Here is a 20,054-nt window from a genome sequence, read left to right on the forward strand (position 1 = left end):
AGCCCGGGTCACATAGGGAGTTACAGGGAAGCCATGGCTACATAGCAAAACCTGCTGGGGCAGATACAGATACATAAAAGCTGGATGCACAGAAAGAGAACAACCTGGTGATGTAGAAACTGCCTAGAAGTTCAAAGTCACATTAAGGTAAGGTCATCTACCAACCCAGAAATTCCTTCATACACACACTTAAACCATATATGCTCTATTTTGTTATGTGATATAGTATATAAACATATCTGAAACTTAAACTTCTCTATAAACAATGTTTTTACTAATTTCTTTAAGAATTTCATACAATATATTTTCATATTTATCAAACATCAAATACTCCCACATCCTCCCCCAAACCCAATTAACTTCAAAACTTCCTCTCTCTTTCTCTCTCTCTCTCTCTCACTCCTCCTCCTCCTCCTCCTCCTCCTCCACCACCACCACCACCACCACCACCAACTAATCCACTATCTGCCTCTTTGTGTCTCTAACTCTCTCATCTTTCTCTGTCTCTCCATCTCATCTATCTATCTATCTATCTATCTATCTCTCTATATATCTCCTCTCAGTTTGTGTTGACCAGGCTCTACTCCTGGATGTAGGTCATACCCTGGCTTCTATCCAATTATCAAAGTGTCATGTCACTAAAGAGAGATAGCCCCCAACAGCAGCAAAATGAAATGACTACCCAGCTAGAAGTGGTATTTCATGCCCACTCCCCTTCTCCATGCTAAGATCTTGTCTGCCTTGAGCACATGAAAATCTTATGCATGCTGTCATCATCACTGTGAGTTCATGTATGCTTCTGCCTTGCTCTGTCTGAAAAACATTGTTTCTTTGAAGTCACCGACAACCTCTGGCTTCTATAATCATTATACCCTATCTTCCACACAGATCCCTGAGCTTCAGGGAAGGGCTATAATAATATGCCCCTCCCCAAAATAGGATGAACGAGGAAGGAATAACTTTCACAGCCAGGAAGAGTTCCCAGTTTTATACTGTAATGTTAAACATTGCTTGGTAGACAACAGTGTGATTACAATGAAAACGTTTTAGTTAGAAGAAATTAAACCAGACCTGTTAGTGGTGGGATCAACTTTATGAAGAAAGAATTCATAGGCAACCTATGTGCTAAGGAACATATGCTCTTCCACAATTCATTTCTTTAAAATCAGTTCACTGAAGTTTGAAGCTGTTTTCATTAAAAATGGTCTTAATGATACATGTATGCTATGAGTATAAAATATGTCCATTTTAACTACACAAGTCAGTGTTGTTCAATAAAGTTATAGAATTGAGCAATTATCACCAGAATCCAATTTTTCCAATCAATTCCCACTCTTACCTTCTTTCTAATTTCAGTCTCCAGGCAACCACTTGTCTATTTTTTGGCTCGATTAAATTCCCTGCTTTGTACATTTTATATAAATAAAACAATATTCAATCTTTGGTATTTGGCATTCTATATTTTTAATATTTCTGAGGTTTCGGCTAGGATGCTTCTAGACAAACAGAATAAAAATATTTCATGCCAAAATAGACTATAAGCAATGAAGAAGGAAGACATCATAAGAATATCCCTGAGCCTGCTCAAAGAGTGGAAGACTTAAGATCAAGGCAGCCAGGGCAAGACAGCAGCGAAGAACTTGATGAAGTAGAGAAATCGTCAACTTGTGAAGAAGCTGGCATTGAGAAATCGTCAACTTGTGAAGAAGCTGGCATTGAGTGTCCATGAAATCAGGAACACACATCGCAGGAGAAGCAGAGTGTGGGAGATGGGCAGACCTGATGGCTGGTATGAAAATGAGAATTCTTAGTACAGAAGAGTGAGAATTTCCTGTGAGGATGCACTGTACAGACAATTAAAAAATATTAGTAAGTACCATCGACCAAATCACTAGAACCTTTTCAATCACAACTAATAACTGTGTGGGGGAAATTAAATATCCTTTCCAACAGTTGTATTGTAATGAATATGGTGGGCAGTGAATACCATGTACAGGGAGGCAAGTTGCTCTAATCAGGCCAAAGAGGGTGAGCGCTGTAAAAACAAAGATGAGTAAAAACAAGTAGAACTGGGAAATGAATTTAGAAGTGAAATACAAGGAACATCCAACAATATGTGCTTTATTTTCAGTTTATGTAGGAGAAAAATCATTGTACTCAAATGTATTCCATATCATTTCTTAATTGGGAGCTGTACTGTGTGACCCTGAGATTCAATTTGAGAATTATTTTGTAGACAGAACATGTAGGCATATTTTAATGTAGCCAAAGTCAAGCAACATGGCTGAAGCAGATCATCTCCCTGAAGTTTCTCTCCCACCTACCAGTTCCCGAATAACCACTCTGAGACAAGCTGAGTAGTGAGCCTGAGCTTTGACAGTGACCTGTCATATGAGATCAGTTGTGAAGTTTTTCACTATAACATCATATACGGGCTCAGAAAGTTTTGGATTCAAAAGTATTCTGTATCTGAGACCTTCAGAATATGATTATTCAACCTGTGGAGCACCATTGTGACAAAAAATGGTTGGCATTCTGCAGCCAGCAAAGGTGTAGGGACTAACTCACTCTCAGTTGGATTACCGTCACGGCAAAAGCTCACACACGCAAAACAAAGTAAAACAGATGGTGTTATATCCAGCGGAAAGAAAATCATCACTTCAAAGAGACATCTGCTCTCCTTATTCACTTCATCAAGCTGTGATAAATACACGTGGCGAGGGTGGAGTATTGCATGTACACGTGAACAAGGAGTGGATGGGAATGCCAGAGACCGGTGTCAGTGTCCACTTCAGTCACTCTTCGTCTTTTATTTTGAGCCAAGTTTTCTCACTTGATACCTAAATCTCGTGGTTTCTACCAGGTCACCATGCCTCTTCACCAACCCCAGAGTTGCAGAAACTCAACATGACACCAAACTTGTCACATGGAGATCTGAACTCAGGCATGTTACCAGCTGAGTCATCTCCCTAGACCCTTGAACAGTTTACACTTGAACAAAGACTGTCTCCATTGTGAAATAAGCCTTCTTAGTATCCTTCTCAGTGTACTCCTGGTTTCATGCAAGTAATATTCTAGGCCAGGGATCGTCTTTTACAAAAACAAAGATGAACAGAAAGCTGCTAAATTATGAAAACAATGGAAGATTCTTTCGTGGGGGCCGATCGGTCAGTGAGAGAAACATCTATTCCAGACGACACGCAATGCAATCACCAGGTCAGAAAGAGATTTTAAAAAGCCTCATTAAGGTGAATTGGCATGAGATAATGCCTGTTTGATTTTACCTAATTTAGGCAGGAGACTTTTGACTCTGGTAATTAATAGAATTGCTAATATTTGAATTTGAAACTATTTGCATAGATTAACTCATCTAGTCGTCTCAGGAACAGCCCCTCCGAAACAGAGGCTGTGGTAACAGTCATTTTACATAAGAGGAAACCAAGACACTAAGGAACATCTTGCCCAAGGTCACAAGACTAGCCAGGTAAAGAAGAAAGGATAAAATCCAACAGCCTGCTTCTTAACTACTATTATGCAGGTGCCCACCCATTTATACTAAAATTCTAAAGATTTATGGTATTTTCAAAAGTGTAACTATGCTGAATATGTATTGATTTCAGAAAGGTTTAACAACATTTGGCAGTAGAATTAGCAACCCTCCTTTTCATCGCAAAGAGTTTTGTTGAAGACATAAAATAAATTGGACATACTTAGAATTTATAAATCTCAATAACCAATGTAACAGAGTAACTGTAAAGTTGAACAACAGATAAAGAAGGTGGAGAATACATGTTTTTCTTTAGCTGACTGTGTTAAAGGCCTGCTTTTCTCTCTGTCTGAAACTTGTTCACTGGGTCATGCAATACAGAAAGTTCTTCTTAACCTAATACTTGGTTCTAGGATCCATTCCTCAAAATAACCATAACATTAATTAGTACATGCTATGGTTGTCTAAGTATTTTACAACTATGAACTCATGTAAGGATCATTCTGCAACAATACTGCATTTTTCAAACATGGAAGCTCTGACGGTGAGGGTTACGAAACACACAGTTGGCAGCATTTTCAGCCTGTGATGTGTGTTGGAATGGAAAGTCAAGAAGCATCTGCGCTGAATGTTGCCACGGTAAAGCCAAAGCAGGCTTCCACAGGGAGCAGGAAAATGTGCATGTGTCTATCGTACTAGGGTATGAAAGAGTCCTCTTTGTAATTCAGCTGTTAATGGTGTGGGAGGAAAAGATGGAACACTAAGCCGAAGTTGGAATATTAGATCCACCCCTTTGTCGGCAGGATTAAGAACTCTGAAGAAGTTTCAGACAGCATCTCCTACCTTGATCTTAGGATCTTCTGCCCTGTGGAAAGTCAAGGTGCCTTTCTTTTAGAGAAAGCAACAGGAAGCTCTGCAAGATGATGGCATCTTGATCTTGGCCTTTCCAGTCTCGGGAACTTAATTGAATTTCCACTCATGAAGCACAATTAATAAAAACTCAGAGAGAGAAATTGGGGTTCAACATGAAGATCCGAAAAGCAAAACAGTCAGCCACTGGCTCTTACCTCGACCTCAGTCTGAAAAGGTGATCCTGCCTCCCGTTATCTCACAATGAGACTGCTAAGAGCTGCTTCCTCCTGTTTTATAGTCCTCTCTACGGCTGGGATTAAAGGCGTGTACCAGCAGATTTCTATGGCAGCTAGTGTGGCTACTGGGATTAAAGGTGCACGTCATTGTGGTTACTGGAATTAAAGGTGTGTGTTACAATAACCTGGTCTATAAGGCTGACCAGTGGGACTGTTTTACTCTCAGATCTTCAGGCAGTCTTTATTTATTAAAATACAATTGAAATGCCACTCCACATTCCCTGTTACTGTGTTCTGGCACAGCTAAGGTCTGGTAAGACTGTAACTCTGTGAGAACTTCAGGTCATCTCCTATGTCTTGGCAAAGTGCTCTTCTCTTGGTTTTCTCAAATGTTCAAAAAATGTGAAATCTTTCTAACTTTTAAGTTGTTGCAAAGGTCAGTGGGGCAGTCTCTTCTAACTAATATTCTACATTGTGGCTAGGAGTCTGTGACCTTTAGAATTTTGTGTTATAAGAACCAATGAGTTTTATTGGCTTATCATGTGGAGTTAGAAGTCACTTTATAGAGTTTCTAGTCATCCAGGCCCTCATGGCAGCATTCTTAACTATCTGGGGCCATAGATTTCAAAGCAGAAGGCAATGATAAACTCCTATACCTCACCATTATTCTTAATTGATATTAAAGAACAATCTTCTTCCCACGGATTCTTAAAAGCACATGGTCTATTTCTTGGCTTTACTTGAAAGCCTTCACACTGAGTGCACATGAGTCAAGAGACTTCATTTTGTCTTGACTATGGTTTTAATCTAGATAAAATAGCAATTTGGTAAAAATATAATTTTCTTCTAAAAAGTCAAATATAATATTTCCCCTAGCAATTTCTCATTAAAAGGTGATTAGTCACAGTTACATTACTCTTCTTGGCTCTCCTCCAGGTGTGTGTGTAGAGCACTCTTTAATCTCTTGACCTTGAGTTCAGATCTGTCTAACCAGGGATGCAAAAGAGAACCAGACACCAGGGAGGCTGCTGCTGTTTCCTCTGGCTGTGGATAATGTGTCAGGAGTGTTGTGGCCATAAAACTCGAAAGCAAACTGTGGTCAAATTTTCAGGTAGTTTTGAGTTCATTGTCCTTGAATTAGGAACTTTTCCTAAAATATAATGATTTCTAATGCCAGAAGCTACAGGATCCAGGATCCAGCTATTTTGGGAACTATTCCAGTGAGACTGATAGACAGATTGGAAGGATCAGAAAGCCGAATCTCGTGTGAAATGCTCTCAAACGCCAGATAACTATCACTTAAGGAGGGTAAACTAAGACATTTGCAGACCATCAAAGACAGCTGAGTCAAAGGGCCAGAATAATCAGGTCTGTGACTGGTTGCTTGAAAGATGGCAGAGAAATAGCAGCATCCGAGCTTCTATTTTCTGGCTGTTTGGGAAAGTGGTGGTGATGTTTATGGAGAGAGAAGATGAGTCAACGTGTTCTAGTGTAGTTTCAGTGAGGCAAGCCCTCCTTTTCCTGCAGAGACAGGAACTTTATATTCTGGTTTGCCGATGGCTGCTATCCATCCCTCACAAGTGACTCTCTCAGTGTAAGGGCTCTGATGGTTTGTCCCTGAGAACATGATCTTCTATGGATACACAGGAGAACAATTCATTGAGCTGGGTTCCCTCAAGAAAACATGACTCATGCCTGTTCTTTGGACATGAATGTGAAAAGAAATGAGAATGCCTTTGATATCCATGTAACAGAGAACTTTACTGAGAAAATATGTTGCTATTTCTAGATATGCCAGATACTTTAACAGCTAAGAAAATTATATTAATGCTGTCTGCTGGACTCTCATTCTAATATGATCTAATCCATAGGAAGCCTTCTCTAGGTTGGGTACTGGAGTACCAGTTCCTTAGCAATCTGTCTTCTCCTAGGTTGAATGAACCCCAGTACAATAAATTAAGATATTTCATGATCATTTTATTTCTGAATTTATTGGTTCTCCTACATAAGATCCAGAACAGGACTGTACCAGATTTTCTATCCTAGACTTGCTGTGCCATACTTGCTAAGGCCTTATAGCAACCATCATTATTAAACAGAGGTTTTTATAGGGATTCCATGGTGCTGAGAGGTACCTGAATCACAGCTAGATTGCAGTGCCTAGCATCTAAGCATACAAAGGAGTTAGTTAAACTAGCGAAAAGTAAGTTATTCAGTTAACAAATAAAGGCTTAATTCATAAAGGATTTGGTGAGTGGCAAGATATATCAGTATTATGGAATGAAGGCAAAAAGTTTAGACAGTGAGCTTGTTTGGTCCACAGTGAAAACTGAGTTTTGAGGTACCAGAATTAGTTCCCTTTGACAATTGCCAAATGTTTCTTCTCTTGAACAAAGTTAATCTTTCTTCAATTTAATCCCACTTCAGAATGCAACTTTCACTGAGAAGCTGTGGTAGATTCTGTAGCTATTTTAAAGCAAGATTTAATTTATACACGTGTAATTATGCATAAGAATCAGTTTTTAGTTGTTAGTGTTAAACTCAAGTCAAGTCAGTTTCCTTATGAAGTACATTCACAATTTCCTCAGTTCAAGATTTCTTACCTATTATTATTATTATTATTTTAATGTGCAGTTGATTATTCTTGATAGGTATCCTGTTAAATTTTATTTCAAAACTTCAAAGTAGTATTTTAGCATGATAAAATCATATTTTAGCATGATAATCCTTATGCCACATTATATCCACTGGAAAAATTAGACCTAGTTGTGGCTGGAAGCTTTCTCTGTCCGACTGGTCCCCCTGGACCAGATTTCTCTCCGCCTGCCTGGTCCTGAAACCGCTTATGAAATAACCACTCTGAGGTTTATTATCAGTTACAATAGTTTAGCCAGTATCCTAGGCTTTTTTACTGACTAACTCTAACTATAAATTAACCCATTTCTATAGTTTATATTTTGCCATGAGACTCATGACTTGTTACCTCACATCTTGCTTCTTGGGCAGCTACAAGTCATTGCCTCAACTCCAACTTATCTATCTATCTATCTATCTATCTATCTATCTATCTATCTTTGTTTTAAACTTCTCGCCTAGCTTTACTCTGCTAAGCCATTGGCCAAAACAGCTTTATTCATCTACTCATAAAAGCAGCACATATACAGAAGGACATCTCACACCACCTAGTAAAGGACAATTGAAAATAGCCTAAATGAAATTCATTCTTAAGTTGACATTGTAAACAAAATTAAAAGTTTTGTAAACATAATAAAAGTTTTAGCATCCAGACAATAAAAGGAGAACCTCAGTAAATACTTTGCTTGAAAGGCTGAGTCAAACCTAGCAGAATCTGGGTCGGTTGCATGTTAAAGAAAAGCAAATGAGCAAAAGGTTTCATTGCCTTTGACAGTGTAATAAATATAAAGGTATAAAATGCATATTTCAGAAGCACTAACATCTACATTTCAAAAACTATAAAGTAATACGATGTAAAGAAACTACGTATTTAGACTTGCAGGCACAGTTTCTGAAAAGCAGTTAGAGAAAATACTAAAAATCACAAAAAATATGGGGAACGCTTGATGAAAATGAGATGATTAAAAATGGGAACCTAGAATACTGAAAATACAAATGTGGGAAGGAAACATAGGTGAACAGTTTATCAAAATGCATTCTTATAAGTGTAAAATTAAAAGACGTGTGTGTACTTTTAATTTCTTATCTAGGGAATTTTCCCCCATGATCCTATGGGCATGTTTTATACTGAATTAGTAAGTAATCCACTTTGGTTTTGCTTTAGGTAAGCTTTCTTCATAATGTTTTAATTTGTATTTATTATCAAAATACTTTTTGCTAGACAATAAAAATGTTAATTTTTTCCTTTTCATTCATTAGTTTTCTTTAGTATTTATTAAAATTCATCATGGGAAGCAGGTTCTTTTCTTTCATGTGCAGTACATCTGACCCCATTGAGGAGGTTTGGTTCACACCTGGCTCCACCACCAGGCACGCTCCACAAGGTTCTGATTTGTTTAGTTGGCACATTTGTTAGGAAGCATGTTCTCAGCTAAAATAACAGAACTTTGAATCAAAGCAGACGTTTAAACACTGAGTAGATTGTTTCCCGCAATGAACTTTCAAGAAAGCATCTCTGATTTGGCTCAGGGGTGTGGTTTTTGTCTCCCTGTTCCATCACTCTCTGGGTGGCTGGCTTTCCTCCTTTGGGCTTGGTACATCTGGTTGCATATTACTGCACAACTGCAGGTGGTCCATGTTCACACAGACTGAACAAAAGGAGAGCAGAGAAGAAAGCATTTGTGCTCCTCTTTCCCTTAAAAGGGGGAAGAAAATCACTTCTTGTTCCAGGGGCCAGAACAAGGCCATGAGCTCCTCCTGTCCAAGTGGGAACCTGATGCATACGATAGTCACTTTCTATCTATGACGTGGGACATATTTGCTGGCGAGAAGGGAAACCGCTGTGGCTGCTTTGTGGGATTTTCAAAGCCCTCAGTTGGTGTCTCAAGTGCTAATTCTCTCTCATCTTAGTTATGGGGTTGGATCTTGTTTATTTGCGGGGCAGGAAATCAATAACAAGTCTGTACATCGTGTATGAGTTTTAAAATAAGGAAACCCAAGTACAAGGGACAAGTTTTTCTATGAAGTATAGCCCAGAAGCATTGATCCTGGTCTACCTCTGCAAGGTTACATAAGCACACACACGGATATATATATAACAGGAGTCTATGAGTAAAAGTAATTGGCTGTTGTTTCCTGCCCAGGTATCTGCAATCATTCCAAACAGCAATTCTGCTATGATTGTCCCAGTAGTACCCAAATCTTGTCGTAAGAATAACAGAAGCTGCAGCATCTCCTAGTGAAGACTGACGTATTTGTAGCTTATTATGGTGCCCACAACCTTTTGATTGGACCACTACAGTGTATGACAGAAGATGTAATTACTGAAGCCGGGCTCTGGAGATGATTGCCAAAGTTCTTGATTACACAGCACCCTTAGCCCAGATGCCCAGCAGGCCTTGCAAGCTTACTTGATTGCCTTCTCTGTACCAAGAGTTACAATTTGCTAGTGGGAAAACTAGTGTGCAGGGTGAATGAGTAATTGGTTCAGGTTCTTAACCTCAGAAAAACTAAAGCGTGGAAACAAAACCCAAGACTGTCCTCAGCCTAATGAGATAAAGCAGTGATCCAGGATATAGCTGTAGACAGCTGCTCTTCTAAAGGTGCACTTGCAGGATATAATCTTTCTACTTCTGCCAACTGTACTCTGCTGTATAAAGTGGAAGGGCCCTGGGCATCTTACTATGGATTTGATGCGTCTAACAGAATATTTCATTAAATTTGAGATGAATCATTACAGGAAAGAAATGTTTCCAATAAAAATAATAATAAAGTCAACTAAACTCTCAAATGTCAAGTTTTAATATTAAAAATAAAAATACAAAAGTTCTCAAAATGGAAGACAACTTGATGGAAATTACACATTTTAAATGTTTGCTATACTTTAAATCCACAAAGAGAAATATCTTGATGAATAAGCACTGGTAAAAGAAGTAGATCTTCCCAATATTCCTTGAAAAAATAAAAGCATATTCAATTTGCCATATATTCTCCTTCTGAAAGATACCAGAAGACAATTAGATAACTTTTGGTACTAGAGAAACCTGGGATGATTTGGATTACATGAAAGTCATAACTGTCACTGACACAAGATCTATAATAATAAATAGAATTTCGGGATTGGGAGGATGGCTCAGTGAGCGAAGTGCCTGCCACTCACGCATGGAAGTCTAAGTTCAGACCTCCAGTACCCTAAACTAAGAAGCCAAACATGGTCATGTACACCTGTAACCGTAACACTGGCTGGAGGTAGGAGATGCAGAAACAGCAGAAGCCCTAAGGATACCTGGTCAGAAAGTCCAGCAACTCAGTTGATAGCCGGTCCCCTAAGAGATCTTTTTCTCAAAAGATAAGGAGGAGACCAATAGCAGAGAATATCTAACTTTGACCTCTGTTTACCACAAACACACACATACATGGGGGGGGGGTACATATGCACACAAAAAATACAAGCAATTTTTTCTTTAAGAAATTTGATCGTGGAAATTAAATTTTATTTACCATAAGACACCAAATTTATGTTGTTTCCAGATTTGTAAAATTATGTTTTATATCTGGATAATGAGGTGTACTAGTAATTACAAATTTTTGTTTATTTGTGTGTGAGAATACATGCACACATGGAGAAATCAGAAGACACCTCATGGGAACGGATTCTCTCCTGCCATCTGGCATGCAAGGCTTGCACACAAATACTTCTCCCACTAAGCTATCTCATTGACCCAGTAGTTGCATTCTTAAAGAATGTTAACTACTAGATTTTCTAGATTCTGGTATGTGTGCTATAACAAGAATAACAAAATCATGTATGATATGGGGTTCCTTAAATGCGTAAGTTATTACCAAGAGCAAAACATGATCATATGAAGCTGGCACCTGAAAATTGTGTGTGCCTACCCAGCTCGGTGCACACCCAGGTGAAGTGCGGAAACCTTTCTCTGAATTCTGATAGAGAAGCATGACAGTACATTGAGTTTCCCTGTCATTGTGCCACAAATAGCCAGTAATCGGGGAACGTGTGCACATTTCAAGGACAAGTAAATCTGGAATGCAGAAGCCCATGCCAAAATCTCGCAGAATCCTGTAAATCAGTAACCAAAGGACTCACTGGGGATCCAGGGCATTCTGCAGTCCTGCCAACTTTATATGGCTCAGAGAAAATCTCTGAATGAGATGAAAAGAAAATCATAGATTGCACTATTCAATCAGTGTGACAGACCATGGAAATATTTCATTGTCTTCCATCCTGCGCCAGCTGGAATGTTTGAAGTGGGTAAATGCTACAAAAGGATAGCATGGTGGGATGTACTTGACTTTAATAACCACAGCCCGAAGGGTGGTGTTGAGGGCCAATCCACAGACACATTAACATGTACAGAAAGAAATGACTATTTCAAAAGTGCTCACATATAATTATCCAAGGAAGCTTCCAGCAATCCCTAGCTCTTCACTTATCTGCCCTTGTGAAGAATTTAAAATCTTCACTGTCCTTAGGGACGAGGGCTGATGCCCAAACCTGTGATGTTATCTAGGTGTGAGACTTTAAAGACTGGTACACCAAGTGATGAAAACTTTGGCAAGCCTGTTTTTATAAATAAAGCTTTATTGTGGGGCTGGAGAGATTACCTGGTAGAAAAAAAAAAACCCAGGTTTAATTCCAAACACCAACAAGACAACTCAAAACCACCTGCAAACCCAGTACCAAGGGATTATCCCATGCCCTCTTCTGTCATCCATGAACCCCAGGTATGCATGTGATACACATACATACATGAAGACCAACCACCCATACACATAAAATAAGAATAGATATAGACGATAGATAGATAGATAGATAGATAGATAGATAGATAGATGATAGATAGATAGATAGATAGATAGATAGATAGATAGATAATAGATAGATGTTAGATAGACGTTAGATGGATAGATAGATAGATAGATAGATAGATAGATAGATAGATAGATAGATAGATAGATAGATAATAGATGATAGATAGATAGATAGATGATAGATGTTAGATAGACGTTAGATGGATTGATAGATAGATGATGATTGATTGATAGATAGATAGATAGATAGATAGATAGATGTTAGACGTTAGATGGATAGATAGATAGATAGATAGATAGATAGATAGATAGATAATAGATAGATAGATGGTAGATAGATAGATAGATAGATAGATAGATGTTAGATAGACGTTAGATGGGTTGATAGATAGATGATAGATAAATAGATAGATAGATGATAGATAGATAGATAGATAGATAGATAGATAGATAGATAGATGATAGATAGATAGATAGATAGATAGATGATTGATAGATAGATAGATAATGATAGATGATAGATAGATAAATGATAGATGATAGATACATAGATGATAGATGAGACATAGGGAGTAGATAGATAGATAATAGATAGATGATAGATAGATAGATAGATAGATAGATAGATAGATAGATAGATAGATAGATAGATAATAGATAGATGATAGATGTTAGATAGACGTTAGATGGATGGATAGATAGATAGATAGATAGATAGATAGATAGATAGATAGATATTTACTAGAATACAGCCTTGCCTTTTTATTGATATGTCATCTATGGCAGTTTTTTTTCTCTACAATAGTGGATTAAAGAGATTAAAACAGAGTCCACATGTGCCCCAGAGCCTGCGGCATTGCCTGTCTAGCCCTTCACAGGAAATGTGTTCTGACTCCTGAAATAGACTATAGTGAGCTGCAGAGCACATTATTTTTCATTAAAATTAAGCATTGGGCATTTAAACAACAGCCAAACCAGTACATACTAGTACCCCAGTAATTGTAGCTATAAAAGATTCATACTGTTTGAGTCTAGATTGCAATATATTTTCACTTAATAGTCCTAAAAATTTAATAGTTCTATATCCAGTTTGAGATGAAGAAAACAAAATTTCTAAGATTGTTGTTTCTCAAATTTTAACAGCCTCTATGTAGACAGGATTTAAGGAGCATATTCTAGATTGGGGGAGGATAAAAAAAATATTTTCAAAAAATCCTTATCTTTTGTTATCTTGTATACTTATTTAGTAATGATTTGAGAAATGCTTACATACTAGGAGTGTTCTAGAATACCTTTGAAGCAAAGTCTTGGCCAAGGGTCTTACAACAGTTCAGCACTATGGTGGCCCCAGCTCAGTATATTTAGGAATCAGTGAAAATGGTCCATCTGTAGCAGAAACTCCTGAAATGGTGAGAAACAACAAAGCTGATGATAAACTCAAGGCAAGGGGTAGAAGTAGGATTCCCTTTACTAGGATTGACTTCAGCCATTTGTTATTAACAAACCACTTCTGTGATCCTTAAAAATAAGGCAGTGGACCTACCCTAAGCCTCCTGCTATAGATATTTAATGGGATTCGCAGGGTATAAAACAGCTGGCCCTGGACTCCCATAACGCACTGTATTGGAGACCCAGTGCTGTGAACCATGGTCTGCCATGACTGCACCCAGGTGGCCATTCACACGCTTCTCTGTGCATCTATGGGCCACCTCTTGCTGAGGAATATTGTGGTATTCCGTATGTGATACGGCAGGAAAATAGGTCTTTGTGGGTAGTTTTTCTTTAGAGCGATGTGTCAAGTGCTATCTCATAATGGCCCTTTTCTCCATCTGTTACAGGTCAATGCACAAACTGGCCCAGCTGGAGAGACTTGACCTAGGCAATAATGAATTCAGCGAGCTGGTAAGCAAACGGGCTTTTTAAACTTGTCAAACAGACTCCAGGGGATTCTTTCTGTTGTGTCTTCACAACCCAGGCATTTAAGCTTTGAGTGCATAAGTGTGTTTGCCAAACATTAAAACAATAAAAGCTAGGAGTTATGTTGATTGTTTGACTGTATAATAAACCACAGGAAACTGTATGTTACCTATCACAGAAAATCAGAGTTACAGGCTGTGTGTTTTGACAATTTAAGTACCAACTGGGTAGCAGGTATAAAGTATTTTGCAAGCTTCATCTCAGCTAATCCTAACCTGCCATGTGGTCACCTTAACATTATGTATTAACCTAAAATGGTAACTGATACATAACTGTTAGATGACTGCTGAAGGGTTAAAAGGGTTTGTTTAGAGCCCACACCTTGAAGATTACTGTGTTGGTTTAGAAGTTAGCCCCAGGGTCAGCACCCTTCCAACCATAATAAAATGTCTTTCCCATGAAGAAATGCTGATGCCTCACTGCCTGAGAGACTGGCAGTGTTCTGACAGGCACTTTCCAGCTTTTTACTTTAAAGTATGCCCAAAGACCAGAATCACAAAATCAAATTAGAAAGAAAACAGAAAATCCTTTGTAAGAAGACCAAGCATACTGTGTGTAGAAGTTTCTCATTAGACACTGTCAAGTCTCCAAATCTATAGTTAACTGAAGACCTCTGAATAATCAATCAGCTTTTCCAATCCTTCAATTGTTGATTGATTTGGGGACAGTGACTTAATCTCTCTAAACCCCATTTTCCTGATCTATAAAATGGGAAATATAGTGGTTGCTACCTTAAAGGGCTTCTGTGAGAATTAAAGAATAATGAATATATAAGACCTGGAGAAGGTGCTCTCGGCCAGTGCACCTGTGCAAGGGTGGTAGGGATCCCATTCATGATATAAGAGAATACATGAGGAATATTCGCTGTTTTATTTTAACCATATCCAGCAAGTTATTATGCTGCTGTTTAGGGCTGTTCTTTCAATGGCAAAAACATGGTTTTATCTGTCTGTGATTGAAAGCCCCAATCTGTCCTTAAATAAAAATTACCTCCCTAGAGAAAGGAAAGGGATATCTTGATAAAGGGAACCATTATGTGTTAGGGAGAAATCTGCTAAGAAAACTCCCAGGAATCCACAAGGATGACCCCGGCTATGACACCTAGCAATAGTGAAGAGGGTGCCTGAACCGGCCTTCCCCTATAATCAGATTGATGATCACCCTAATTGTCACTATAGAAGACTGGTATGTCTGATGCACCCTGGGTACATTTTTCCTATAAATGATAGTGCCAGAAGAGGCTGTCAGATCCTCTGGAACTAGAGTTACAGACAGTTGTGAGCCACTTGACATGGGTGCTGAGAACTGAACTTGGGTCCTCTGTAAGAGCAATAAGCATCCTTTACAACAAACCTATCTCTCCAGCCATATATCTTGTCATTTTTAAGGAAGATATGTGTGGTGGAGACAGGGATTGGTGAGGGTGATAAATAATAAATAGTTGTGAAGCTAGGAGTATGTGCAGACAGATTTGAAGTTAGTTACTAAGGCTTTAAGGAGGGCCCTGCTTGCCTTTAGCACACATGTCTTAATGTCATGGGAGAAAGGACACAAACAGCAATTGAGGCCCTCACCTCATTTTGTAACTGCATCTCCCTCATCATTAAAATAGAAATATTACTCCCATCCATTTCATGGGCTTTGGGCAAGATTTCATGTAAGAGCATCTGCAGTAAGCATTCCTTATATGTATTTAAGAATTTCAGTCACCAAGGACTTTGCAAGCTTTTCACATGGAGATATATATACTTAATTTATATATTTAAATCAATAAAAATGATTAGGTACCTTAGTTAGGGTTTCTATTGCCATGAAGACATCATGACCATGGCAACTCTTATAAAAAAAAAAAAGCATTTAGTTGGGATTTGCTTACATTTTAGAGGTTTAATCTATTATCAGCATGGCAGGAAGCATGGCAGAACACAGGCAGACATGGTGGTAGCTGAGAGCTCTATATCTGGATCTCCAGGCAGCAAGAAGAGAGACAGACTGATGTGGGATTTCCCTCTGTGTGCTGTGATTGCCATTGATAAATAAAGGACCAGCTTTGGGACTATAGCAGAGCTATAGGGGAACAGACCTAGGCCAGGAAACTAAACTAAATGTTGGGAGAAAGGAGGAGGAGTCAGAGAGAAGCCATGTAGCCCCGCTGGAGCCGGATGGAACTTTACCCGGTAAGCCTCAGCCACGTGGCAATACATAGATTACTAAAAATTGGTTAAATTAAGATGTAAGAGTTAGCCAATAAGAAGCTACAGCTAATGGGCCAAGCAGCGATTTAATTAATACAGTATCTGTGTGGTTATTCCAGGGCTGAGCAGCCGGGAACAAAACAAGTGGCCACCTCACAACAGACACTGGGCCTGACTTGAGCATTTGAAACCTCAAAGCCCACCCCCAGCAGCACACTTCCTATAACAAGGCCACACCTACTCCAACAAAGCCACACCTCCTAATAGTGCCACTTCCTACGAGCCTATAGAGGCCATTTTCATTCGAACCACCACAGTAGGATATGTTTATTTTTATCAAATTATACTTATTGAAATTTGATTTATGATTACTACAATGTAAGCTCTCCATGGTGTGTGATAAATCGTACTCCAGATCAGTGATTCTCAACCTGTGGGCCTCAACCCCCAGATATCATTGGAAAAAACAAATACTTACATTGTGAATCATAACAGTAGCAAAATTGTAGTTATGAAGTAACAATGAAAATAATTTTATGGCTGGGAACACCACAACATGAGGAATTGTATTAAAGGGTTGCAACATTAGAAAGATTAAGAAGCACTGCTCTAGATGGAAAGTTTTATTCGTTGATATGACAGCAATCTACACTGTCATCATGTTTCTCAAAAAGAAATGCTGACATTTGCTCAGCAGAGCCCTGGCTCCACAGCTCAGTATTCGACTGACATCGACATCTTGATATTATCCTAAGTCATGTGACTTCTGTTCTGAAAGTTCCTGCATATGTTTAGTTTCTTGCTCAGCACATCATCTTTTGGATGCAGTTACAAATGTCTTCTTCCAAGATCTCCTGAGTAAATTGGGAGCATGGGAGAGGGTTGAAGGGGAGCAGAGAGAAATGTAGAGCTCAATAAAACCAATTTAAAAAGACAAAAAAAAAGTCTTCAACAATTAAAATAGCCTCCTACTTCTGGCTACAGGTCATTGGGTTTTAACTTCTATATAACTAATAGATCTGCTTATTAAAAATACGAAGTTTTCTACAGAGCCTTCACGAATTTCTCTGTAACTATTCAAATAGTCTGTGACTTAATTGGTTTCTTGTTCCACAATTTTTAAACAATTTATGTCCCTGAATTTAATTAGATAATTTTCCCTTCAATGTGTTAGTGCTGTAGGTTTATAGAAAAAAATTCTGATGTAAAACTTTTCCACTTCTTAAATAAACAGACCACAATAAGGAAAGTGTGTGTGTGTGTGTGTGTGTGTGTGTGTGTGTTGATAAAATAAAATGTCTTAGACTGGATATTTTGTCAGCAGTGGAAAGCTGTTCTCACAGTTGTGAAAACATTCCAAGATGTAGGTACTGGAGGATTCAGCTGGTGGCTTGGGGTCCACCCTCCCTGCTTCCTAGATGTCCTTGTTGTGTTCTTACATGGAAGAAGGCAAAGGGACAGAACTGGTGACCTCTCTTAGGAGCTTCTTTTCAAAATACACCCGTCTATTCATGAGGAAGTCTTTTATCTTGAGATTCAAATGGATTTTGTTTCTGTTTGGTTTTATCTCTTGCTTTTATAAAAATTTAAAGATACGCATTTTAAAAAACAGATGAAAATTCTTGGGTTGGAGATACCTGATCCACATAACTGAGAAGGTCGATGGTTGGCAGACTGTGTGTTCAGGCAGAGTACAATGAAAATATTCTCAGAGAAATTTGAAGCTGTTCAGTACTTTTCTTAATGTCCCTGCATGTAATTGAAATTGACTGGACTACTAATTTATTAAAAGCATGACAGTAAATACCTCCACATTTTCCTAATTTTCCAAGGCTTACTCATTTTTAATTACCTAAAGTAGATGTACACCCGCGGTGAGTGGTATTCACACACCTATTCATTTCCTCCATATGTAGTTATGACATGCTTCCTACCTCTAATCAAATTTTCCCAATTGTTCTCCTAGTAAAGATTACTTTAAAAGAACAAAATAAGAATGAATCATTACATAACAAGCCATCCTATCTTTAGGCATAGTATTTGAAAAACATCCTGATCAGTAATGCCTCTGTTTCACTGCATGTGGAGCAGTATCAAGACTTTGAATCACGTATACATCAGAGACATTGCCAGAGTTATTAACCTAATGTGAAAACTTGAGAACTGAAACTCACTTTGGCTGCTATTGGGAGCATATCATTGTCTGTCTCAGTCAGGAGGGCCGGGGTGCAAACTGTATCAATTATTTCACAGAAAAAAATTAAAATAAAGAGTTACTAATTGTGCCCCAGAGAAGTGAAAAAGGAGGAGCAGACACAGAAGTGGTAGCTCCAGGGAGCAGCAGGTGAAGAACAATGAGCACCTGAAACTGGGAATGTTGGGGGGAGTGCCTGCCTACTGGTGCTGTGGCTCCGATGAGCATCACGACTTTTGCGGTTGTCTTTTTAATCACTACGGCATGAAGAAGTGTTGCTGATGAAATAATAATGAGAAGAAAAGTTGAAAATCCCTTGTTTTTCCAACTCCTCATTCTCTCTGAGATGCCCCCATTTAATGCAGGTAATGCACAACACAGACCCACCTGTCAAAAGGAAATGTGGTAAACTCCAGATTTCCAAAGGGTGAGCTCCTCTTAGAAAGGCAATAGCTTAATAAGAAGAAGGTTAGTCCTATCCTGAGAACAATAGAAATCCTTGATGACTAGATTTTGGCAACATTTTCTCAAGTTCTCCCTGGTCTAGCAGAATACCCAGTTCCCACTTGGCACTTGGAATGATTTGGTTATTAAAAGCAAACAGTTTAGTCCATTCTAATTATCAGAATTATGCCTAATAAGCAGGAAATGTTTGATTCAAGCTAGACAGTAATGAAGGTGAAAGAAACACTTCCACTTATCTGAAAAGCAATCATTTTATTACAAGCTGTCTTTTGAGGAATCAATCCCCAGGAGCAATATGAGACAGTCTTCCAAATGGGTTATGTAAGAAACTTCGTAATACAAAACTGGCCATTCCTGCTTTGCTGGCTAGTTCTGTGTCAACTTGACATAAGATAGAATCATTTTGGAAGTGGAAACCTCAGTTGAGAAACTGTCCGTTGTGGTATCATATTGGGCAAGAAAAGACATTGAATGCTCAGCACAGTGGACTATTCTGGGGACCTTGGAAGATAAGAATATTGAGAAGAAAGCAGACAATGGAGGCCTGGTTTGTGAAGTTCCAGAGGAAAGTAAAGACCCTATTAGGGTCATATAATGTTGAATTAAGATTCTATGGTTCCATGTAAAGCCTTTCTTCTTTTCTTGGAGTACTTTAAACATTTGGTTTTGAAGTAAAGAACTGTGTTAAAAACAAACAAGCAAACAAAAACAAAACTCTGTAGTTTTAGTCCACTGGGGATGAAGAATCAACCATGATTAACAAGAGACCAACACCACTGAAATAAAACTTTGGCCTTGCTGAGAAAATTGATGCTGATTGTTAGCTGGAACTGGGAAATTAGAAGTGATTAAGAAGAGGCCAGCATCATTGAGGATCATAAATCCTGGATTATTTCCTCGGGGTCCACACAGATAAGCTGTAATACAGAGGGATCTGAAGCAATATCTCATGCTAGCAGATAAACTTGGTAGTGTAAGAATCACCCAGATAGTGATAGTTTTTGAAGGCTTGAAAGAGTTATGGAGAGCAGCTAAGGCTTGACATCATGAGGCAGAGCTGGAGTCCCTGGAGAAAATCTGGAAGAGCTCATGAATTAAAGTGCAACCTCAGTTGCGGTAGAAGGGTCAGGATCAAAGGGGTTATAGAAAGGAGCTGAAGCTTGACACCACGTGGTAAGGTC

At 38.6% G+C, this 20,054-nt stretch overlaps 1 protein-coding gene across 2 annotated transcripts in view; it reads left to right on the top strand.

Moving 5' to 3' along the window:
* Lrrc7 (leucine rich repeat containing 7) overlaps positions 1-20,054 on the top strand; it is a 307,126-nt gene that overhangs the window by 161,568 nt on the left and 125,504 nt on the right. For both annotated transcript variants that reach the window (XM_050149461.1, XM_050149462.1), the window contains exon 7: positions 13,881-13,944. In XM_050149461.1, the coding sequence (XP_050005418.1) occupies positions 13,881-13,944 (64 nt within the window). The remainder of the gene's footprint in view (positions 1-13,880; positions 13,945-20,054) is intronic.

This window comes from Alexandromys fortis, unplaced genomic scaffold (assembly GCF_014885135.2).
Source record: "Alexandromys fortis isolate MF-2015 unplaced genomic scaffold, M_Fortis_MF-2015_v1.1 scaffold_68, whole genome shotgun sequence".
In the NCBI taxonomy this organism is placed as follows: Eukaryota; Metazoa; Chordata; class Mammalia; order Rodentia; family Cricetidae; genus Alexandromys; species Alexandromys fortis.